At 43.2% G+C, this 24,529-nt stretch overlaps 2 protein-coding genes across 3 annotated transcripts in view; one reads left to right on the top strand and one right to left on the bottom strand.

Moving 5' to 3' along the window:
• Positions 1-2,109, top strand: part of FAN1 (FANCD2 and FANCI associated nuclease 1) — a 30,656-nt gene extending 28,547 nt beyond the window's left edge. Inside the window, exon 13 of the mRNA XM_080980869.1 lies at positions 1,251-2,109. Within this exon, the coding sequence (XP_080836995.1) occupies positions 1,251-1,388 (138 nt within the window). The 3' untranslated portion in view covers positions 1,389-2,109. The remainder of the gene's footprint in view (positions 1-1,250) is intronic.
• A 2,513-nt stretch (positions 2,110-4,622) lies between these two features.
• The window catches only part of MTMR10 (myotubularin related protein 10), a 52,202-nt gene continuing 32,295 nt past the window's right edge, over positions 4,623-24,529 (bottom strand). For both annotated transcript variants that reach the window (XM_080980720.1, XM_080980721.1), the window contains exons 7-16: positions 23,937-24,096; positions 23,347-23,434; positions 21,380-21,468; positions 20,517-20,647; positions 17,911-17,980; positions 17,136-17,206; positions 16,104-16,273; positions 12,377-12,547; positions 10,822-11,004; positions 4,623-8,999 (exon numbers count right to left, since the gene is read on the bottom strand). In XM_080980720.1, the coding sequence (XP_080836846.1) occupies positions 8,400-8,999; positions 10,822-11,004; positions 12,377-12,547; positions 16,104-16,273; positions 17,136-17,206; positions 17,911-17,980; positions 20,517-20,647; positions 21,380-21,468; positions 23,347-23,434; positions 23,937-24,096 (1,733 nt within the window). In that variant the 3' untranslated portion in view covers positions 4,623-8,399. The remainder of the gene's footprint in view (positions 9,000-10,821; positions 11,005-12,376; positions 12,548-16,103; positions 16,274-17,135; positions 17,207-17,910; positions 17,981-20,516; positions 20,648-21,379; positions 21,469-23,346; positions 23,435-23,936; positions 24,097-24,529) is intronic.

Raw genomic sequence — 24,529 nt, 5'->3', positions numbered from 1 at the left:
ATTGTTAAAAGTTGCAGAGTGTACAGGTCAGGGATGTGATGTATGAGAGTGCCCAACAGGTGGAGCCAAATAACCCCCCCCCCCATCTTGCAGTCATCAGTGTAAATGATATCTGAGCAGTTTATATCAAGAAATGAGGCTGATAAGCAGCAGTTCTGCCTGGCCTCTGAGCATCGACTGCCTCAGGCTAGTTGGAAGGTGGCTGGAGCCAGGCTGGAGTGTTTTATTGTTGAGCATGTGCTGCTTTGGAGCAAGTGGCATCTCCTGAATGTGGAGGGAGCAGCGTTAGCAGAACCTTTTCAGTGGTTGCCCCAATGCTGTGGAACTATTTGCTCCTCAGAGAGGTTTGGCAGGCACAATTCGCTTGGCAGGCTTTTTTAAAAGTGTTCTTGGGTTTGTTTCTTTGGAATTTTATTGATTCTGTGGTCTTACATTGCATACTGTTATGGGTAGCACTAGTAGTTGACTAGATATCAATCATTATTCTCTGGATGAACCTGCAAGTCTTGAATAAAAATCCTCAGAATAATGATTTTGCATCCTGTTGGTTGTTGTTTTTCTGCTAAACAAACTTAAAGATCCCAAGGTTGCAAAACTTGTGCGCCTTTAGGAAAGCGCACTTGTTTTTATTTTCCCCTTGTGGGAAGAACAAGACACATGCTATGAAACTGGCTTCATCAGGCAGCCATTGCATCTGAATTTTTCAGTGATTCAAAATGCAGATCGAAGTTGGACTGCTTGGATATTACCTGTAACAATTCAGTCAGGTAATTGAGTTCTGCATCCCATCTCCTTTTCTTTACACAAACCACAAATAAAGAAACCATGTCGTCATTTTTTCTGATGAGTGATGTCTACAAAAGATTACATCAGAATCAGCCTTGTGCTAAAAGTGTTTTTAAGAGCGGCTATCATTGCTTTCCTCTGGTTGGAGCCAACAGGCCACCTGGCTTGCGCTCATTTGCTCTGGTTTGATTTGGCACTGGCTGCAAATCTTTGCATCTTGCAACTTCTGTTTAGGATGGAAATGTAACTAAAAAGAGTTGGCTCTCTCTAGGGACCTAGAGCTTAACATGGCAGATTTCATGTATGTGATTTAAGTGGGAAAGGCTAAGGGCAGGGCTCTGGGCATAGGATGTAAAAAACCAAATGGATGCAAACCCTTAGTCCTCTTTCAGCTCACTCCCTTAAAGCAGTTCTTTGAAACCTACTGAGAAACTTCTCCTTCTCTCTCTGAATCATCTTTTCAGCTGGTGGAAGTCAAAGGCCCCAATGATCGCCTTTCTCACAAGCAGATGATATGGCTTGCCGAGTTGCAGAAGCTGGGTGCAGCAGTGGAAGTTTGCCATGTGGTTGCAAGCGGATCTAAAAGTAAACGCTTGAGCTGAGACTCTATTGTGGTTGCTGGGCTCAAGGCCAGAGTAACAAAAGCTGGACACATTTCACAGTTTTCGTTCCTTTAGCATGCAGCTGCTAAGACGACACAAATTCAGATGTCATTCTGAGAAAGGATGTGGCTTTTCATTTTAATGGGAATCCTCTGAATTAGGTTAACTTCTGCACCCTTTCTTGCACATAGCAGCCCTGGCTGATTCTCCTTGTTCCAACAGCCCTCAGAAATCAAGCACTGCCTGCTCTCATGCTAGGAGAAATGTCTCAGCTACACGGGTTTAGACAAAATGCAGCAGGCTTGTGTTTCTTTCTGGAAACCACACTGCTAGGTGGTGGCTCAGCTCAATTCAAAGTGGTAGTGGTGACCTTGACGTGACACCATGTGGCTCATTTCAGCCTGGGCTGCGCATTGCCATTCCTGCAAAAGCCCTGGCCTTCCAAAAGAGTCTTTAATTATTATTGCATTTTTCTGCAATCTTATGTATTAAGCTTTGCCAAAGTCAGACTGAGCTTGGGGGGGGGGGGGGGGAATGGCCATGACTTGCAGTCCCACTCTTGCAGGGCAGTCCAACCTCTCGGACCAAGTGGGCTGCAAGAGTACTTTGACAAAGAACCCACAGGTCATTCACTGAATTAAATTTCCATATTGTAAATTACAAGTGTAATATGTGCAATTAATTGCAAATTTATAATTAAAGAGACAATTCATGGATTTGATACATTTATTAAGGAGAATTTAATGCAAATATTATAGTAAAAGGCTATGTGCTGCCTCCCTGCCCTCCGCAGAACACACAACCGTTACGGGAAAGCTGGGAGAAAGGAACAGGAGAACCAACAGCAGTGGTTGCTGCTGCCACTGTGACTCCAGCGCCCCCGCCAGACACTGTGGGACAGCAGTCTCCTGCTCTGCCCACCTGCTGCCCTCCAGATGCTCCTTCCCCCGCCTCCCAGCATCCTCAACAAGGACTGACAATAAGTAGGGATGACAGACCAGCAACATTTGGAGAGTGTTGTTGTAAAGGTTACCTATTGAACTTGTACTTGTTTACTAGGGAGTAAGTCCCATTTATTCCAATGGGTCTTACTCCAGAGTAAGCATGCCTGGGATTACAGCCTATGTGGCCTTAACAAAAGTTCATCCATGGTGCCTTATGACAGAGAAGCAGCCCAAAGGGTCTGCGTGAGCATGCACAGCCAACTGGTTTGCCACCCTGCTCTCTCCCCTCCACTTACCTGAGCTGCTCTTGGTTCAAGGATGAAAGCCACCAAGAAGCCACCCACCATGCTGCGACAAAGTAACCCATGGTACAAGTCATAAACATGGAACTTTGGTTGCTGTACAGCGCTGTGCCGGAAAGGAGGAAGAGGGGAAATGTTGTCCTTCACAGGCCATAACAATTCAGTCTCTAGTACACCTATGCAACAGCAAGCGCTGCTCCATCGCCTGGCTCTCCAGGGCTGGGGGCTGCGGCAGAGGCATCTAGTTGTTTGAAAAGACAGGACTCTCGCTCATGCCTCACAGCTGCTGCTCTTCTGGATGAATTCCAAGGGCCACCAAAAAGGCATTGTGGGCTACATGTGGCCCACAGGTTGGGCCACCCTGCTGAATGTTCTCAATTGCAGGGATCTGAGAATGACTTAGAGGGGATGCTACCTTTTGCTTGTTTAGAGTTTTGTTAAAGAACAGTATCCCATCTTAAACAAAACCTGTTAAACTACTGCAAACCTTATTTAAAAAAACAAAAAATGTCCTCTTATTTAGCAGAGAGGCTTTTAAGGGTTTTGTCATTGCAGTGTTTTAACACATGTAGCTTTTGTGTATTTTAAACTAGAATCATAGAATTGTAGCGTTGGAAGGGACCCAAGGGCCATCTAGTCAAACCACCTGCAATGCAGGAATCTTGGCTAAAGCATCTCAGATAGCCATCCAACCTGCTTAAAAACCTCCACGGCATGAATGCCCACAACCTCCAGAGGGAGTCCATTCCACTGTCAAACAGCTCTTACCACCAGAGAGTTCTTCCTGATGTCTGGTTCGAGTCCTATACTCCAGAAGAGGAGAAAACAAGCTTGCTCCCTCTTCCATGTGGCAGCCCTTTAGATACTTGAAGATGGTTATATATCTCCTGTCTCCTCTTTCCCAGGCTCAACATACCCAGCTCCTTCAAGCGTTTCTCATAAAGCTTAGTTTCCAGACCCCTGATCATCTTGGTCTCCCTCCTCTGCACATGTTCCAGCTTTTCAACATCCTTCTTAAATTGTGGTGCCCAGAATTGAACACAGGACTGCAGATGTGGTCTGAGCAAGGCAGAATAGAGTGCCTTGATCTGGACACTATAATTCTGTTGATGCAGCCTAGAATAGCATTAGCTTTTTTTGCTGCTGCATCACACTGTTAGCTCATGTTTACCTTGTGGTCCACTAAGACCCCTATATTCTTTTCACAGGTACTACTGGCAAGCCAGGTGTCTCCCATCTTATATTTTTGCAGCTGATTATTCCTGCCTAAATGCAGAAGCTGGCATTTGTCCCAATTGAAATTAATTTTGTTAGTATGGTCTCTGTTCTCCAATCTTACTCAAATATTTAAGGCTGCGGTAATTTTTAATTCTGATTCTGTCTTCTTCGGCACTAGCTACCCCTCCCAGTTTGGTCATCTGCAGAATTGGTGAACTAGGGTTACGTTCTAGACTACAGCAAGGGAATTCTGAAGTGCAGAAACGTGAAACAGCTAAATCCCTACTTCAAGTGTTTTCCCTCCATACTCAAGCATGTGACTGAAAACAGTCCAAGTTTTTTCCTACTTTTAAAAACTTTGTAAGAAAGTTTGTTCCTTCTCTCTGCTGGCACTTAGTCTTTTTTCCTGTTCTTGCAAAGACAAGCAAGTGACAGGAGCAGAGCTCTCAGCTCTGCCCCACTGTAAATGGGTCACTGCCAATTTACGAAGGCTTGGCTGCCAATACCCCCCTCCCCGGAAAAACACTACTGGACTTTATGCTGGTGCACGTAGGGAATGTTTAAGCCAAAGTGACACTTCACAAATTCATTGCAAAAAGGCCACAGGAGTATCCTCTTAAATGTTCTTCAAATGCACTGAACATATTTAAACCTTGTTCTCACATAGATATGTCCCATTACTCAGGTACATATGGATGGTAACTGTACTACGTAAATTAATGCACACCATTCTTAAAAAGTCAAGTTCCACACCAACAAAGACTACACTGGAAGGTTTGTTTGTTTTTAATTACGTCTTGATTTACTTCATATTCACAACATTGACAGGTTGGGGGTTTTTTTGTATGTGTTCCTGTCAGCTTTGCTTTACTCAAGTAAGGCATTGTTTTCGGCATCAAGGCTTTAGATTCCGTTTCAAAAGGGGGGAGGGGCTCTTTCACCCTCTGAGCTGCAGGGGGTCCTGACTGCTGCAGTCAATTTTCTGATTAACAACTTCAGCCTTTAAATAAAATTTTACAACAGGTTTGGTTTTAATGTATACCTTTTCTTTGGAGATTTAACAGCTAAACTGAAAGAGAATCTACAAAAACAACCACTCTAGAAACAGGATTCCTTCTGCCAATGTGAAACACTCACTTTTCAGTGGTGTCTCTTTGGTTCACAACCTGCACAAGGGGTTAAATATAATTGCACTTTCATGATAAGTTACGTAACAGTCAACTTCCACTCTGCAGTAACTAAAAGGCATTGATTTCTACGTGGACCATAATCCATTTAGAACTCCATACACCAACCCCCCTGCTTTTTTAAACAAAAAATATCCTTTAATAATTGCAGCTGCATTTTGCTTGTTGCTAGGGTGAAAAAAAATACAAAAATAAGCATCTATTCTTTTCTACACTTACAAAAAAATCCTAAAAAGGTACCTGGTTTTAGAAAGTACAATCCCTTTGGATTGTGGCCACCTACAAGCCCCCTTTTGAACTGAGTGAAGGCACTGCATATAGCAGAGGGGGCTGGCTGAAGCCTGACAGTTCATAGCCCTTTAGATAAGCAATGGAGCCTGGATTTCCTCAATCAAGGACTTGCTGCAATTTACCTTGGGATTTTGTGAAGGTTTAAATGTCTGCTCGCTACCCAGAAGGCAAGTCACCTGTCTTCCACCCTGCCCTGTGGTACCGCTGCATCAAGAAACGTGGGTAGCCACTCCCAGCCCACTTCAGTCAAACCACAGAGACTTCTCTATATGTCGTCATATGATGGGGCAGGAGGGAGAGGGGCAACAACTCCACCATAACTATGTGATTACAAGACTGTGCAAGGCTAGATCAGAAAGCACTGCTCACCGGCCCCACTCCATTACTTCCTTGATTTCTGATTGTAGGACTCACAGCATTTTGCCCAATTAAAAATATCACAGGCCCGGTACTCCAAAGTTCAGGCTCCTGCTAAACAGGCTTCTTTCCCAGTCTCTTTCATTTACAGTAGTACAAACCTGGGCAGCGATCCAGGCACTGTTGGCCTGGAGTTAACCGTATAAACCTGGCTTAGCTTACTCTCTAGTCTTAAAGCCATTTGTTCTAATCCATTGGGTATGGACAGTTTATAGGCAGCAATTCTTAAAGGCAAAGTTCAGTAACATCAAAAGGATAAAAAGGGCACAGGCTACAAAAATGCACTTTAAAAAAACTCCTGTAAGGAAGGGACACATGTCTCAAACGTTAAAACACCTTACTCAGTAATTCTTGCAAAGTATTCATCCAACTTTCAGTTAATTAGCAAAATTTGGTACATCTGAAATGTAATTAAGACTATTAGGCATTAAGTAAAAATCAATATAAAGTCACCTTAATAAAGTCTATGATCTGGTACAAAGAGACTGGTATACAAACTGGACATGGGATGAAATTTAACACTAGGGGAACAAAGCTTTGTCCATTCTAACAAGACACTAAACTTTTGAAGAGAAGCGCCTTGGACAGGCAGCCAATACTGATCAGCCCTTGCCTGTTTTCCAGTGAAACTAGTCTACCTGACTTTCACTTAGTGGAAGCTTGGTCAAGTGTGCAAAGGGGTGTGTGTTTACAGTATTTTACAGACACCCAATGCAACTGGAGACTATAGGTGCTCAATGGGCTGGGCATGCTGAAGATGGCACTGCATGCCCAACATCCCAGTCTGATCCAAGTCTTTTGCTCTCTCTCTCTCTCTCTCTCTCACACACACACACACAGCTCCTGTAAACATAGAAGCCTTCTGATCTGCAGCGAGTGAGGCAGCCTGGCTTTAAACAAACCCTAAGCCCTGCCAGACAATTGAGCATCAGAAGGGCAGTTTTTCACTTGGCTTTTACATGCATGCTTTGGATCAGGGGCAGAATGTGCAAAAGCTAAGAGACCTGGAAGGGGTAGCTGGGGAAAGGGGGCATGATGCTCTACATGATGATGTAGAGCTGATTTTGCACTTCTGGATGTTGGCACATGCCACTGAAGACACTGCATAAACTAGCTGACCACTTTTGAATGTGAATCTTAGTCCACCTTCATGACCACGTGTGAAATGAAGCAACAGTATGGTACTCGGTAAGTAAACTGGGATGTTACTGGCATGGGAATAAAGCCCAAAAAACTCTTACTATATCAAGGTTTTCTAGTTAATTCTTTCATACACCACTATCCCACACATTCCGCATGCCATTTTGTTTTGGCCATTAAAAAAAAAATCAGCATCCACTGAGCACCAAACTTGACCTTAACATAAAAATTCAATACAATACAGGCATTTTCTTTAAAAGACATTTTACAGCAATCTTAATTTGGGCCTAAGATCTTCCACCTAATATTCTGTACCCATTGAGTTAAATATATACTTCAGAGGTATTCTGATTAAGTTTTCTATTCCTGATCACAAGGTCAAAGGATAAGATGCTTTTGGAAACGTCCATAAATTGTGGTATGAATGAGATTCTGGAAATGGATACTACTAATGTGTAGCCTATTAGCTTACCACATTAGAGTAATTGAATTCCATGATGGAGAGAGAGAAATCTTACTTCAAAAGCAAGAAAAGGCACTTTTAAGGCTATAATTGACTGACATTATTCTGAGGTTTGTTCAGCTGTAATGACACCAAACTATGGTAATGAGATTGGCAGCTAATTCTCCTCTCCCCTTTAACTATGATTAGTGCTACCAAGGACTCCTTTCAACCTAGCGGATGGAACTGACACCTACTTTGAAACCACAGCTGCTGATCCTAGGGGAATCCTTTAGGCCAAGCTAACACGGCTGCCAGTGTATGCCTTAACCATAAGTTAAAGCAAACCCCAGTTGAGGGACTGGGGTAGTGAGGTCAGCACACATAGTTCTATAGGCAGATTTTGGAAACTAAAAGGCAGTTTCAGATACTAAATGAAAAGAGGAAAAATGCTCATGGACTAAACTAGATCTCTCCACCATTCCCATAGCCAACCTGATCAAGATGAACACTTTAATTTATTTCAACGGGAAAGGTGCTTTTATAAAGTACCATTGAAATAAACAGGATTTAAAAGTCCCTACCCTCAGCTGAATCATGCCATGAATTTGAAACGTGACTGATAAAATTAATGGCTCTTATATCTGTACCAATTGTAGCAATCAAATTTGATGCAGCAACTTTTTTGACTCTAATGTCTGTCTTCATCTGTTAATTCATCCAAGCTGACAAGAGATGTGCTTCAAATCAGCAGCAGGGAATAGTAGTTTTGGGACACAAACAAAACACAATCAGACCTTAGATTGTGGTGTGTTTGTGGGGAGACTAACCTCAAATGGTATGTGCCTTAGTTATTGGACTGCTGAAGAAAAATGAAACAAAACCCAAATAAAAATAAAAATTGTGCGATCTGAAAGCATGACACAGCTGCTTTTAAATACTTTGTGCAAAACATAAGTAACCTTAGTATATAAAGCTATTACAGTTTCTGGTGCTGTGGTTAGCAGTGTGCTGCAAAAAATGATGTGTCAGTCTCTCCTCCTTGTCTCCCTTCTATGTCTCTAAAGACATCAGTCTTCATTGGCAAGTGTCTCTGTGGACAACCAGATTTTGGCACCACTTAAGAATTTGCTCAGTGGTGTTCCCAAAATACTCCGTCGGCAGAGATTCCCTACAGGAGAAAATGGGAAAGAGGAAGAAAGGAAGTCTGGGGTTGTGGAGGAATCATTGAGCCCATTTGCTCTAAAGTACATCCGGCTTTGATCGAGTTCAGAAGTGTTGGTGAGCAAAGGTGGGGTTCCGCTGTGTTGCCTCAGACACCGGTTCAGAACATCTACTTCATCTGCTAATAAAGAGATTTTATGGAAGGCAGTAATGAAGCCACCACTGTTGATCTGGGCCTCAGGGATCCAGCGGAAGTAGCAGAGTTTCCAGAGTTTGATTTGTGTTCCAGAGAGATGGGGCAGGATTACACCATGCAGGTCGACTGGCTTAGAAAACCACTCTCTGAAATATTGCTCCATGCCATTGGTGGTGGTATCCGTATGGTGAAGAAAGTCTGGTTTCAGTTTTAGTATTAGGGAATTTCTTCTTGGAAGAAAGTCTTGCTCGCTGATAATACCGTTCTTCAGGGAGGGCGGGAGGCCCCTGAGTGTTGAACTGTAGTTCTTCTGGGAAGGGAAAAGTTAGTAAAATACCTTCAGTTTCCCATCAGGTTCAACTTGATCTCCACGGAGCTCCAGTTACAGTTAAGTAGACCCCACCCCCATCCCTGGAATAATTACTTCTAGATACTATTAACATAGCCCAAAATGATGGGCTATATTACTTCTATTCTTCCATGAATTTGTCAAATCTCCTTTGGAAAAATCAGCACAATTTGTAATAACAGATGCCATATAATGATGAAGTACTTTCTGGGGCCAAAAAGGTAATGAGACAAAGTTGCATGTGGAAATGAGAAACTTTCCATTAGCAAGAGCATATGCAATCCTTCACCAGCAGTAAGTGCTTCATTAGGTAGGATGAAATAGTGGATAATTCCTGGTTATATGGAGAGCAAACCTGATTATCTATGCAAGTATTTTAGTCACTTCCACTATTTTTTTCTAGTAGAGGGTTCTAAAAGATAACCACACTAATATGGAATTTCATGCAGGTCAGTGTTTGAAGTGCTGTGCCTAATCTGTCTGCTTGCTAAAAAAAATGGTTCCGTTATTTAAAAAAACAGACATGTAAGTTAAAAACTAGCTACCCTTTTATTATGTCAGCAGAAGCTATGTGTGAACTTGAAAAAGTCATTGGTCCAATACAATTATCTTCCTTATTTTTCTATTATCCCATGACCTGAGAAACAGTTCTGAGAAATAACTTTGCAATAAATGCAGTACTCACACCAAGAAACCTTGAAAATAGGGCCCTGAAAGGAGCTTCTCTACTGGATGTGGAAGACGAGGGCTCCCTTTTCCGGCAGGCTGCTTGTTTCTATGCTGGGTGCAGAGGAGGCAGGGAGACACCCCCCCCTCCCCGCAAGCTCATTCACATGGGCTTTTGTGTGAGCTCTGGCTGGTGGACTACTGCATAAGAGGCAAGACTGCTCTGAAAAATCACTGAAACCAGTGCTTTTTTCCTGGGGGTACTCGGTACCTGCCCTTAAAAACAGAAGAAAAGCACTGACTGAAACACTGCAACGAAATACCCACTGGCCCAGCTCATGGGCTTCTGAATGTATTACGACATCCCACCAATCGGGACTGAATGATTTGGGGAAGCCACCCATCAGTTTCCTTCTCCCTCCTCTAACTACATTCTCCTAGCAGACATTGTCAGTAGGTAGGCAGCCCCCAGATTCCCTCATTCACTATCTCTGAATCATGTGGTGATTCATCATCATCACGTGGTGACTGGAGGCAACCAAGCATACACTGCTTTCCTTGGTAGTTAAGGTCAAAACCACTAACCATGTTAAGGGTGGGGAATCACCTGCTAGAAAACTGCTTTACCTGGAAAGTTGAAGCAGAGTTCTCATGAACAATGTAGTATGAAATAAATGAAAGTATCACCACTTGATTACCTGAAGATCCTACGAGAGGACAAAGACTTGTTTGTTCTCACCTGCCCCAGAGGGCAAGGTAAGATCTAATGGACTTGTTTCAGGACAGGATTTGAGTTGAACATTGGGAGAAGCTTCTTGAGCCAGTTACATAGATGGGATCTCCCTTACTGGAGATTTTCAAATGGCGACTGGGCAGCCCAGTGCTGGGAATGCTCTCATTCTGGATTTCCTGCATTGGCCAGTGAGTTGGGACTAGATGTGCTGCCCCTGTTTCAGTCTTTGATTTTCTCCAGCAGGACACTGCTGGGCTGCACAAGGGCACTGGCCCAGTGCACTGAAAATGGATCCCGTTCCAACAGCAATGAGGTACCATCTTTGCAGCAGCTAAACTGAAGCACCACTGGCGTAGCTGGACTGACTCACTGGTCCATTCTTACCTTTGATCGCTTGAAGTATTTCACAGCCCCATTGTGCACACACGGTGCACTCTTCCCAATGTACAAGGGGTTGTGGAATAGCATACGATCCCTCACAGTGTGTTGAAGAGACCAATCCCAAACAGAAGGAAATCTGAGGCCCTTCTCATCACCTAGCTGGATGTTTTTGCTTATGGCAAATTCCTGAAAGAAAGAAAATTCAGATAAGTTCACATATATACACACTCAACCCCACTTCACCAATAAATATAAAACCCTTTATTTGCAGAAAAATAAGATCCTGCATTCCCCCCCTCTCTTTATGGTAATGGAGCACAAAGGATTTTTTTGTGATGCTTTGCTTAATGATTTATTGGATTTTGATATGCACTGATTCTTTTCATTGTGAATTTATTATTGTAGCTTCTGTGAACTGCTTAGAGATTTTGTTATATTTATATTACATTATTAAAATGAATGAGGCCAAACATTGTGGCATCTATGGACATCTGAGGAGAGAGACGAAAGCCAAGTTACTGGGTGATGCCTTAAAAGAGTTTTGCCAGAATTTAAACACAATTCTTCCAATTGCTAAAGCCTTCTTGAAGCAGGTTAATGAAATTCTTCAACTTTGAAACAGTCTCTTATGCTCTTTCCAATTTATGATATTACCTTCAACTGAATGACCTCCTTGTAATCAATAGCAGGCAAGCAGCAATAACAAGCCCCTTTTGGCTTCCTCTAGAGCCAGACCAGTATATTGTCAAATAAGCCTTCTCCCTGAGGAATGCTATTTTCCCTTTCCCTGTGTGTTCCAGAGGAGAATTGCAAGGTGACAAAGCCTGTTCCTTGCTCCTCCTCCCCCAGCTCCAATGGCACAGCTATAGCTGCATACCCCACCTCCCACTGTGTGTGTGTGTGTGTGTGTGTGTGTGTGTTGTGTGTCGAGAATAAAAGGAAAATTACAGAAATCATGCACAGCATTAGGGAGGAAGTGCCTTGCAGGCCTCTGCATTGGAGACCCCAGAACTATTCAGACAAAATATTTTCCACGGTTCCCCAGTATACAAATGTGGCTGTGTCTCAACCTATCCCATAAGAATCCTAACTTTTTAAAAAGGTATTTTTGCATTTGTGCTCGAAGAATTCTAGAAAAATGGTAAGGAATAAAGGCAAAATAAAACCCAAACTTTCTACCTATATTGAAATCTATTGATCATAATGGCTTTCTCCCAGGTGGTTTTGCTGAAGGTTTCTCTCAAGTTGATGGTTAACAATCTAGGGCAAGAATACCACAGGACCAAAGTGCAACTTGTTCCTCGCATGTGGCGTTAGCAATGTTGATGACAAATACCACTACTGTTAATTAAAACTCAATATACAAATAAGAAATCAGCAGAGTCTATTTTTTGGTCCTTAATGTGCCAACTGCTCTTCCATCTCATAGCTGTGAGCTACAATCCCTTGTTGGCACGACAGTTAAGAGGCTTCCACCTTGACTACTGGAGGTGGTTTTCCAGCTTCCTAACCATGTGTTGCAGCTTCTACTTGAGGTCAGACAATGTTTAGCACCCACCGTGCTTTGCTTCACTCTCTGATGTGGAGAGTTGAAGAGGAAGGTACCAAACAGCGAGATCCGCGTGCTGTCGTACAATATCGTCAAGTAAGCTTCAGAAAATTCAAAGGCTGATGGGTATTGCTCAAGCAGTTGCCAGACACAGTCCAGGAACATCAAAAATAAGGGAGACTGGAGTGGGAGGGAAATGATAGGAAGATGTTACACACAGAAGACTTATGCAAGTTTGCTCAAGCCCTACATTTACTGCAGTCACCATTAAATCAATGCTGAGATTATTATTACAAAATATAATGCACTACAAAGCAAGTGTACAAACTGGAGTAACACATATGGAAATGCCTACTTTACATTCAAGTACCTCTGACTAGAGCCAGTAGTCTGTAACTTAGCTGTGTGAACTATAGTGAACCATGAAATGTAGTTTTCTGCCTGGCAGACAGCTCTTCATTCAGATTTTTTTAGAGGACATAAATATTTCCTTAAATTAAGATTCTGTCTGTCATGGTTACAGAAAATATTTTTTTTTAAAAAAATTGTGAAAATAGTGCTTGTTGAAGCCTATGCTAGGAGTAATGTCAGATTTCTCATGGCTTGGGAGGAGAGAATTTTATTTCAAAGCACCAATGTACTAGGGTCCCAAATCACTCTTCCCCTGATTTTAACTAGCTGCATTTTTAAATTTCCGCTAAACCACTGTTTTAGCCAACACTGGGCTTTTAGGCTCTATTTTGTAATTCTCTGTCTTGCATGGCTCTAAGATTAGCTGCAACAAAGCTTATACCTAGCTACCAATTCCGTTAGAACAAAAAGTCTAGTTCTAATCCCACACGATTCTGTAAACTTCAGGACTTTTGATTCTTCAAAGGCTTGCTTGTACAATCTATTATTGTGCACAGCCACTTCTGAAACAGATTTGTTTAAAATGTCATGAAACAGCTGAAAACTTTTGGTAAGGTAAGACACCAATGAGCATGTCAATAGTTACAGGGTGGAATTTGTAGTCCCACAGAAACCATAAGACTCAGGACAGTCAGAAATATGAAAACACCCTGAAATTCTTTGCTTGTGTCGACAGGGGGCACCTAGGATAAAACCCTATAGTACCAACCTGAAGGTAATAATTTCTGATTCTGATTGTGTAATTCAAACCCCAAATTAGCAATGCTTGTTCAAGGCTTTCGATACCACCAACCACAGTATCTTTCTAGAGTGGCTGTCCAAGACAGGGGTGGGTGGCACCGCTTTGCGGTGGTCCCGATCCTACTTGGATGTCATTTCCAGAGGGGAATGCTCTTTGGCTTCAATGTGGAGCCTTCAATGTGGAGTTTCTCAGGGTTCATGCTGTTTAACATCTACATGAAACTACTGAGTGGGGTCATCAAGAGTACATTGGCAGCAATATGCTGATGACACACAGCTCTACGTCTCTTTTACATCTGCCAGTGTGCATGCTGGACCATTGTCTTGCCTTGGTGTCAGGGAAGAGTTAGAAGTTTCCAGTTTATCAGAGGGAGAAAGCATTCCCCAAGGGGGGAGGGAGAGCAGTGAATCTAACAGAAGGGAGCAAGAGGAACAACAGGGAGGGAATGGCTGTTCACAGGAAAGGCAAGGGTTCAGTTCTAGCTCAGATTGGGAGGAGGGGAGATACAGGTCAGCTCTAGCCAGGAGGGTAGGAAAAAGAGCGGGAAAGCGAAGGGAAAGGCGCCTTCGCCATTTTGAGGGTGGCTGGTCACGGAGAAGCAGAGCTCAGAAGGTATCTGAAAGAAGTGACTCTGAGGAATAATAGTTAAGAACCGTTTATAAGAATGTTTTGTTAATACACAATAAAAAGTTTTATAAAAGAACAAGAAGCGTTTGTGTGGTGATCTGAAGAGGACAACGACCAGTCCTGACACTTGGTAATGGACTGGATGAGAACCAAAAAACTGAAGCTCAATCCAGATAAGACTTGGAGACTGTTAGTGGGAGATTTCCTAGACTGGATGGCCGAGAGATTGCCTGCTCTTGATGGGGTTACACTGCCTCTGAAGGAACAAGTATGTAGCTTGGGGGCCTTCTGGATCTTTTGCTGTCGCTTGAGGTTCAGGTGGCCTCAGTGGTGTGGAGTGCTTTCCATCAGCCCTTTGGCTGGTGGCCCTGGTGCAACTCATCTCTAGACAAGGATAGCCTAACTTCCTTCATCTATACTCTGGTAACTAGGGCTGGGTGATATCTGGTTTTCAACACCATGATATATCACCAGCTAAAGATCACAACATACTGATATATCATGATGTCTGAAATAAGGATGGAGCTATGTAGAGGCATTGGCTGGCTTCATGGTTTTTCCTGCATCATGATTTTTGCACGCACACACATACGATTCGCAATATTGCCAGGTCAAAAATTATGAATCCGATATCATATTATGGACTTCAAATGATTTATTCCCTACCTCTAGGTTAGATTACTGCAATGTGTTATATATGGGGCTGCCTCTAAAGATGGTCCAGAAACTTCAGCTAGTGCAGAATTCAGCAACCAGGTTGCTAACTGGAACAAGACTGTTTCAGCGTATTACACCGATCTTGGTCCAACTGCACTGGCTGCCAGTTAGTTTCCGGGCCCAATTCTAAGTGCTGGTTTTGATCTATAAAGCCTTAAACAGCTCAGAAGAGCAATACCTCAAGGACAGTCTCTTCCCAAAGAAGCTGACCCAGACCCTGCGATCATCATCTGAGGCCCTTCTTTGTGTACCTCATTCACGAGAGGTCTGGAGGGTGGCAGCACAAGAATGGGGCTTTTTCTGTTATAGTTTTATGTTGTGAACTGCCCTGTGATATTCAGATGGTGGTATGCCAAGACAATAAATAATGGTAATAATAATAATGTTCACTTGAATAAAACTGGGAGAAAATGTTGTTGGCCCCTCAATGGGGTTTCTAAATACATTTCAAACATACTCACTGGAGGGAAGTTTCTGTACTACTGACAATAAATTTTAAAAAATCTTTAAAAGGGGGGGGGATTTGTTTCATTAAGCACAACGCTCTTAACATGGTGCTATGCATCCCAAAAGGAGGCCAGTTCTCCCTTGCTTTTTTGCCAGCCAGAGCTGCCCAAGGTAGTTGGGGTTTCAACTGTATTCCTGACCTGAAGGCACAGTCCAAATTTTGACAATTCAAATAATCCCCTTCAACACATTCCAGCATGTCCCAAATTTAAAACCAGTTCTCAAATAATTGCAGCCCTGAAAGAAAAGTGCATCATCTCATCTCTGTGCATTTCCCAATCCATCACTCTTCTGGCCTCCTGCCCTCAGAGATTTCCCCAAATCCTGTTATTTCCTTGGAAAAATCCATTTCAAATGTATAAAATAGGTAAAGGTAAAAGACCCCTGACAGATGAGTTGCGGACGACTCTGGGGTTGCGGCGCTCATCTCGCTTTACAGGCTGAGGAAGCTGGCATTTGTCCACAGACAGTTTTTCTGGGTCAATGTGGCCAGCATGACTAAGCCGCTTCTGGCAAAACCAGAGCAGCGCACGGAAACGCCGTTTACCTTCCTGCTAGAGCGGTACCTATTTATCTACTTGCACTTTGACGTGCTTTCGAACTGCTAGGTTGGCAGGCAATGGGACCAAACAACGGGAACTCACCCCGTCGCGGGGATTCGAACCGCTGACCTTTTGATCAGCAAGCTCAAGGCTCAGTGGTTTAGACCACAGCCTTAAGTACCTCAATTACCTCTTTGTCAGATTTCTTCAGGTGGTTACACCTATCTAGAAACGGGTACCCTGCCATGACCCACTCCTTCTGAATCAGGCTCTGGAAACCAGCAATGGTCCGGAAATAGGGATCCAGCATCACTTGAATGAGCGAAGCCACACAGCAGCTCAGGTCACGCCCTTCTTCCTCTGTAGTTGACATTTGTAACAGTGATATAAAAAAAGAAATATGAAGTGAGCGGGGGGAAAAGATGTTAACAACAATACAAATAGCACAGGGTCATGTGCTTTGTTTTTATAAAGCTTTTTGAACGGACCTCAAAGCCACTTACAAAGTATTATCAATGTTATAAGCATCAGTTTTAGAAGGTTACAATAAAATGGTAACACAACTGCTTGCTCAGAACTGTGTTTATTTAGTTGTGAATCAGCACAGTGTTTGTTTTTGTAGAAGAGGAGGTCAGTAATGGGCTGCCTATATTACCAGCACCTCTTCAAACTCAAGAAGGGTTACCTTTTTAATACCACCTCTGAACAGTAAAGTTTCCAAAAATCATAAAGGCAAAGCCTCCTATTCTAACCTGCTACTGGGTTCTGGGAGCTTTTTAAGACTATTGTGGACAATATGGCAGAAAAGGCCTCTTTGTGAGGGGAAAGGGAGTCTGCCTGCACAGCTGCCTGGCAGGCGCAACCCACCTGTTGCACTGCTCAGGTCATGAAGCCACAAGGCCAAGGGCACACCAGACAAGGACCGGGAGGGAACTGGCGAAGAGGAGGGGGTGGAGGTTATCGGTTTTGTTTTGTTCATATTTTTATTATGTATTGTGTGTTTTTTTATCTTGTAATCCGCCCTGAGATATATGAAGGGCAGTATACAAATTTAATAATAATTTAAAAAAAGAGTTCAGAGATAAACACAGTGGAAAGGATAAATTTAATAATGGTGTCCACACTTTGAGTAGTGGATAACAGCTACTACAATTATTCCTAAATATACTGGTATAATGTCTGCAGCAGCATCAACATGCTTAAAAACACTTGAGCAGCTTACCATGTAAAACTACCGAAACATGCTTACAGTCCAACATGTATACAAGCTCTGCGGAATGCTTCAGGAAAAGTCTAGACCAAGACAAAAAAAGCCTATATTAATTTATTTAAATTATTTAGAACTATTCAATACTCAAGCAAGTCCACTATTAGCTTTATTTTGGAATAAGCTGTGCACTGCAAGATATTTGCAGAGGCAAACTCACTTTAAATCTCTAGTGAAATTTAGTTTCCCAAAATCATTTATGTCCAAGAACAACATTTTTTACAAACTGTGTAGAGAATCTCATTGAGTCTCTCACTTCAAAGTGACACAGTGCTTGTCAATATTTTATCTTCTGTACATCCAGGACAGGGGTCAGCAACCTAAGGCCCATGGGCCAGTAGCGGCCCACGAGGCTTGTCTAACCGGCCCATGGTGACCCCTGCCCCCCCCCCGCTCTTACTGGTGCTGTGACCGACTTCCAGGTTGATGGTGCCTGTGCGCATGTGCACGGGCGCTCCTCCAACCCAGAGGTGCGCTGGAAATAGTGTGTGGGACAGAGAAGTGCCTGTGCGCATATGCTATTTCTGGCCCACTTCCAGGTCAGAGGAGCGCCAGAAATAGTGTGCGCGCATGGGCGCTCCTCCAACCCGGAAGAGCATGCGTGTGCACACACCCTCCTCCGACGGACGGAACGTCGACTGGCCCATCCTCGGATAAGGTTGCTGACCTCTGATCTAGGATGCAAATAAATCTGTCAACAGAGATTTTTAATTGCAGCTTCTGCACATACCTCACATACTCTAGCCAGTGTGAATTATCCAGGGAAGACAACCATTTCTCCTCCGTTTCTTCAAAAGGTTCTGTGACCAGAAGAGAAAAGAAGTAAGAAATCATGCTCCCCATATTTGAAAGATGAGTCGTATAGTGATATTACTGTCTTTAGAGGAGTAAACTCCCAGCAGACTCAAGCCAATTGCCCATTCTCCACTCCTCACTTAATCAACACCTCCTGTTCACTCCCAATGCAATCCCATGATGACAAAATGTCAAGGTGTGTTAAGGAGATATGTGCATTCCCTGGCAGGGCAAGCAGGCCAGGATGCAATGATCTGCCCCTTCTTTCTATGATCTAATAAAAGCCATACTCTCAATATAGTATCTTAAACGACAAAAACAATTACATGGGTTGAGTGCCAGGAGGGTGTGGAGGCTTTCTAGTGTTTTGCACTGTGTCACATGTAGGACTCTCCCAGTCGGAGAGAAACCGTGGGTGTGTCTGAGGTGCAATGAGTGCCTGGCTGTGCAGGAACAAGTTCACTGAGGCCACGGTGGTAGACTTAAAGAAGCTAAGGGAGGCAAACATCCGGTTAGGGTTGTTATAGTTGCATCCTACTTCACAATAATCCCTCCCTTCGCTACTGTCAGGGAGAATGAGCGTCTTAGGCAAGGAGAGTGGCACTCTTGAAGAGGGAAATACTCCCCTTAGAAGGGAACCATTCATTGGGGACAAACTAGTATACTTCCGGAAACCAGTTGCTGAGAATCAAAGGAGCGCAGTGCACTGTTCTGCTCAGGCCCTGCTTGTAGCTCCTGTGAGAACAGGTTACTAGGCTAGCTGGGACACAGGACAGTAGGGAGAGACGCCACATGTCTCTTAACTATGCTTAAGGCATCAGGGATGGGCTAGCTCCCCTCAAAGGTACAGCACAACCTCTCCCACCATTTATCCACAGTTTGTTAACTCTGCCATTAATTATCACCCTGCTAATTAGGGTTTTCTAACCAGCCTAAAGTCCCTATTCTACTCCTGAAATGTATGAACAGCCTTTTAGGCACAGACAGTATTCTCCAGGTCTTCAGAATTAAAGGTCCCTAGGAAGCTGAGGCTCCAATACTTTGGCCACCTCATGAGAAGAGAAGACTCCCTGGAAAAGACCCTGATGTTGGGAGAGATGGAGGGCACAAGGAGAAGGGGACGACAGAGGACGAGATGGTTGGATAGTGTTCTCGAAGCTACCAGCATGAGTTTGACCAAACTGCGGGAGGCAGTGGAAGACAGGAGTGCCTAGTGTGCTCTGGTCCATGGGGTCATGAAGAGTCAGACACAACTAAAGAACAAGGAGAATGTGTAAATAGGTGTGTGACAATCTGAACTTTTTCTGTGGTTTATTATTGTAGATCATGGCAGGAATAAAGGTAGGCATAGCTTAATATGCAAGGCGGGGGGTCCTCATTATGAACTTTTCTTGACCTTGGTACCAGTCTATCTCAAACATGTTCTAGAAGGCATTGATGAGACATCCTGAACTCGTAATGTAAAGATCAGCACATGTAATCTAGTTACCAGCACCTGTAAAAGAATGGTTTCCACACAGATAATAGTAAAATAACTTTAACAGGAAACAATCAAGGATAACCAGTTTAGTCATCACTCACTAGGATTATATTATTTTAACTTTCAATCAAGCAAGAAGAATAAACAAAATGGGAAACAGACAGGAAACTCTAGGAAGAGACAACAGAAATATTGGAATTATAAGAATTGCTCATCTAGGTAAAAGTTCAACTCTGCTTAAATTGTAATATTGCTGTCTGAAGAAGCATTAATATATTCTGTCACTTTCATTTCATGTTATAGACCAATCTTTTTTCCGTTTGTGTGAGAACTGCTTATGGGCTTTTCTTGTGTGTTAAGGGTAAACACATATTCATAACGAACATGTTTTAACTCTAGTAAGAGATCCTAAACAGCTGGATAGTGTGTGAATGAATACATGTTAGTGAGGGACAGGCATGTGAATTCAGACACATACATTGTACCAGATGTATTTAGAAACACATCCTACCCATTGCTTCTTCTGAAAAAGTTAGTGCTAGTGTTCTCAATGCAGGGCCTGCAAGGCTCTGTATTCTCCTGGATATCCTCATCCAAGTGGACGGCAGCACAAGTCCTTCACCATAGGAGCATTGGCTCTTATTTTCAGGATGCAGCCCAACATCGGGTCATGCATTTTGGGTGGATGGGTGTTAAGATGCGCACCTCCTCACGATGATGGGAGCCACAGAGCTCCTTGGTTAAATGCAGGGGACAAGGAGGGATGCGTCGATGCCAAGGACCTTCGGGCAACTGGGTCCTTGGTGGAGGGTGAGCTCCACTTGACAGGCATCTTCCTGCCTGCATCTTTTCCCTTACACTTTCAACTTTATGGAGACATAGAGAAGGCACTCTGAACATTTTGAAACCAGTCCCCCCCCCCCACATGGCAGCTATTCTGGCTGCACCTACAAGCAATTCTTAAAATTTTAGATGTGCTCACAGACCCTGAAAGGTTGGAATTCCTGTCTTGAGATACCCAACTGCACACTTTTTACAGAAAACAGCAGCCAAGAACATACCATTGACACACAATTGCTTGAGTTTGAGAAAGGCAGCCTGGATTTCTTGGATATTTGGCAGACTCTTGTCCAAATCAGATTTGTAAACATCACTTCTTTGTGGATGGCTTCTAGTGACAGCATTGCAAATCCTAGCATAAAAAAAAGTACTGAAGCAAAGTTGGTCATGAAGGGAAAGTTTGTGTCCTAAGAGTATTTCCTTCCCCTGCTGATCCTCTGGCCTAAAAACTGATAACAAGCCTTTTCACCAGCTGACTGGGCATGGTTGCAAGTGTTTTTTGCAATGGCAAGCTGCTGCTTTCCTATTTTGTGGGGGTATGAGATATGAAATAACCCTGTAACCAGGGAACAACTGGCACGATGATGCCCTTACCTATGGGGGCCAGAAAGCACAACTACATACCTTCATATTAGCACCCCGCCCATCTCCACATAGCCTTCAACAACCAACAGAGAATCTGATCACGACCCTCAAGTGGGACTAAGTTAACAATGCTTTAGAGCAACTAGCTTATCTAACTCAACACTCAGGGATATTCATCTCCTCTGTCAGCAGAATATGAGATAGTAGATGTGGCACATGGTGCAGAATTTAATCACTAAGTTCTCTGCAGAAAGGCGAGTTTTTAAGGGTCACAGGCAACATTTGCCAAAGGTCCTACTGTTAGGTGAAAGGACGTCGGTTCTGCCCCACAGATACTTCTCACAAAGATTAGGCATCTTACCCTTCACTTGCACCTTAACATATTTCCTACTTGCTTCTATGCTACATTAAGAACACACACATTTTCCAAAAATCTCCAAACTCAGGGTCAAAGGGAATCTGATTTTGCCCACTAAGCAAACAATACTACCATCTTTACCGTTGGTCTATTTTTCGCTGTTGCAACTGGTCTTTAATGCTGGCCATTCTCACAAGTGCGCTTCCATTGGAGTGATTCCAGCACCACATCTAGAAGAAAGTGAATCCTTTATATTGTGGATACAAGGCAAGGTACAAGTCATGAAAAGGACTATATTCAACAAGCCTACAGCACCTCTAAACGACCATAAGAAGCTCACTATCTTTGTGTTCAGGAAGGAAAGGTCACAGGCTGCTGGTTGTAGCTGCTCAAGTTCCAGAAAGCAAAATGATCTTCAGCATTTAATTTAAAGCATTTCTATACCATCTTTCATTTTAAAAAACCTAAAGGTGGTTCACAATAAAATTAGCGTGGTATTAACAATATCTTAAAAGATAGCATTCAGGAGCCAGGGAAAAATACAACCGGGTACTAAGTGTAAAGGGACCCCTGACCATTAGGTCCAGTTGTGGCCGACTCTGGGGCTGCGGTGCTCATCTCGCTTTATTGGCCAAGGGAGCCAGCGTGCAGCTTCTGGGTCATGTGGCCAGGATGACTAAGCCGCTTCGGGCGAACCAGAGCAGCGCACGGAAACGCCATTTACCTTCCTGCCGGAGCAGTACCTATTTATCTACTTGTGTTTTGACATGCTTTCAAACTGCTAGGTTGGCAGGAGCAGGGACTGAGCAACGGGGGCTCACCCTGTTGCGGGGATTTGAACCACCGACCTTCTGATCGGCAAGTCCTAGGCTCTGTGGTTTAACCCACAGCGCCACCCAAAAAGCATGCTTTTTGCAAATGCCAGAAATACATTGTGAAGTGTGGCCTTCACAAGGCTAAAATATCTGGAATAGTTTCTAGGGGTGTCCCTCCTACCCTATGGCTACTACCACCCACCCTACAACCCTACAGTACTCTATTCCCTTCCTGCCCTGCACAATATCTTAAGAACAGGAGTCCATCAAATCCAGCATTCTGTTCTCAGTGATCAGCTAGATGCCTATGGTTAACCTGCAAGCAGGACATGAGCACAATCACACTCCATTAGCTCTTTTACTGCTATGATATCCTCATCTGCCACCTCCCCTCCCTACATTCATTTGGGTGGAAAGGGGGATTTTCCCCTCCATCTCCCATAATACTAGAATTCAGGGTCACCCAATGAAATTGATAGGAAGATGATTTGAGACAGACTGAAAGATTTCTTAGTCCAAGAAATAATTTATGAAATTCATTGCCACAAGATGTGGTGATGACAGTTGAAATTTATTCCTCCTTGACTCTGGTACCAGGCCCTAAGGAAGTTAGATTGGCTTCAACCAGAGCCAGGGCCTTTTCAACTGTGGCTCCAGCCTGGTGGAACGCTCTGCCTCATGAGACCAGGGCCCTGCAGGATCTGATTTCTTTCCGCAGGGCCTGTAAGACAGGGTTGTTCCGCCTGGCCTTTGGCTTGGAGCCAATTTGATTCCCTCCCTCCCTCCCTCTCTTTCTTTTTTCTTTTCCTTCTCCTCCTGCAATGAGGCTACATTTTAATATTTTAATGTTCCATTATTTTAATGTTGTATTTTATTTTTGTTTTTAAGTTGTAATCATTCTTCTTGTTTTTATTATTGCTTGTAAGCCGCTCTGAGCCCGGCCTTGGCTGGGGAGGGCGGGGTATAAATAAAAAATTATTATTATTATTATTATTATTATTATTATTATTAATCTCCAAATTCAGAGGCAGTGTACTTCTGAATGTTGCTAGGGTGCAATAGCAGGGAAGGGTCATGGGCTCTAGGCTTCCAGCAAGTCTGGCTGCCCAGTGAGTCCTCAATCTGATTCACCGGGGCTGCCCTTACACTTTCCTTGAACCTTTCCTTTCTGACCCCGAAGGGTTTGGAACTCAATAGTTGCAGATCCCTTGCATAGTTGTGTAGCGGAGTGGGCTGCACTCTAGCAGGGATGCAACACTACCAATTAAGCAGCAATGTCAGCTTCACACTTACTGGCATCCGTCTTCCAGTGAAGGAGTAGGAGTACTGCTTCAGATCTTGATCCGCCAAAGATGATGGCACAACAAAGTATTCTGGAAGACTTGGAGCCAAGACAAAATACACTCACAATAGTTACTTCGGAAATGTCATACAAGTCAAGTCTTTTTATATGCAGCATTGATTAGAATGTTAAAGCCAAGAGTTGAAGTGTCAATGTTTTACTTTTGTTTAGAAATCAACCATAGAAATCTTAAGATTAATCTGGTCATTATTATCTCTAATGACAATGCAGAGCTAGCTTATTCTTTACTAAGAAATGGAACCTAAACTGCATTATTTCAATTGCAATCTGAAAAAAACTATTTCCTCTTTCAAAAGCACCAGAGATTTACCAGCCAGTGGCTCACAGACAGACTGCTATGTACCAATGCAATTCATAACAGCAGCCATGGCAGTGTTGTTTTCACAAACTGCATCAAAATCCGGTTGCAAAAGATCACTGAGAAGAGGCTCATTGCTAGGGAATGGAATTGTGCCCTGAGGCCAACTCTGCCTCTCAATCCCAGTGTGGTTTCCTGGCTATAAAAGAAAAGCAAACTTACCAGGTAGATATCATGTAGCCTTCATTCACTGAACATACACGCCATTCTGATGCTCCTGTTCTCTTGATCTCTCTATCCCAGTCAGAGTATGTCTCAAACAATGGAGTCAGCTGGCCACCACCACCACCTCCTCCAGGATCTATTCCATTCACTTTTTTTGCTAGAAGGAAGTGATTTTTTAAAAAGTACTTTCCAAGTTGTGCCATGCAAATAAACAGATGTACAATATCTTGCAGGAAACAAACAGACCTCCAAACTTCCAATGCTGCTTTATATAAAACTGTTAAGTTATCTTGAAAATACAGCTGTGTAGGGGCCAGAGCACCCCCAAACCCTATTATTTTCCATTGTGTGTCTGGCCAAGTTTTGACAGACATGAACTTGCACTAAATGGGGAAACAAAGAGAAGTTCTGATCTACCCCTACCATATGTCAAATTAATTTAATGTGTTTAATCTATCTGTGACAACACGTTATGCCATTTTAAGGAATGCTTCTGTTAATGCAAACTTTCATAAGTTTCAATGGATTTAGGATTAGATTCCCAATATTTTGAGGCTAAACCAACTACCATATTGAAAACTACCACTCCT

Source organism: Podarcis pityusensis, assembly GCF_964106645.2.
Source record: "Podarcis pityusensis genome assembly, chromosome: 14".
In the NCBI taxonomy this organism is placed as follows: domain Eukaryota; kingdom Metazoa; phylum Chordata; class Lepidosauria; order Squamata; family Lacertidae; genus Podarcis; species Podarcis pityusensis.
This window is presented reverse-complemented; position numbering and strand designations above follow the sequence as displayed.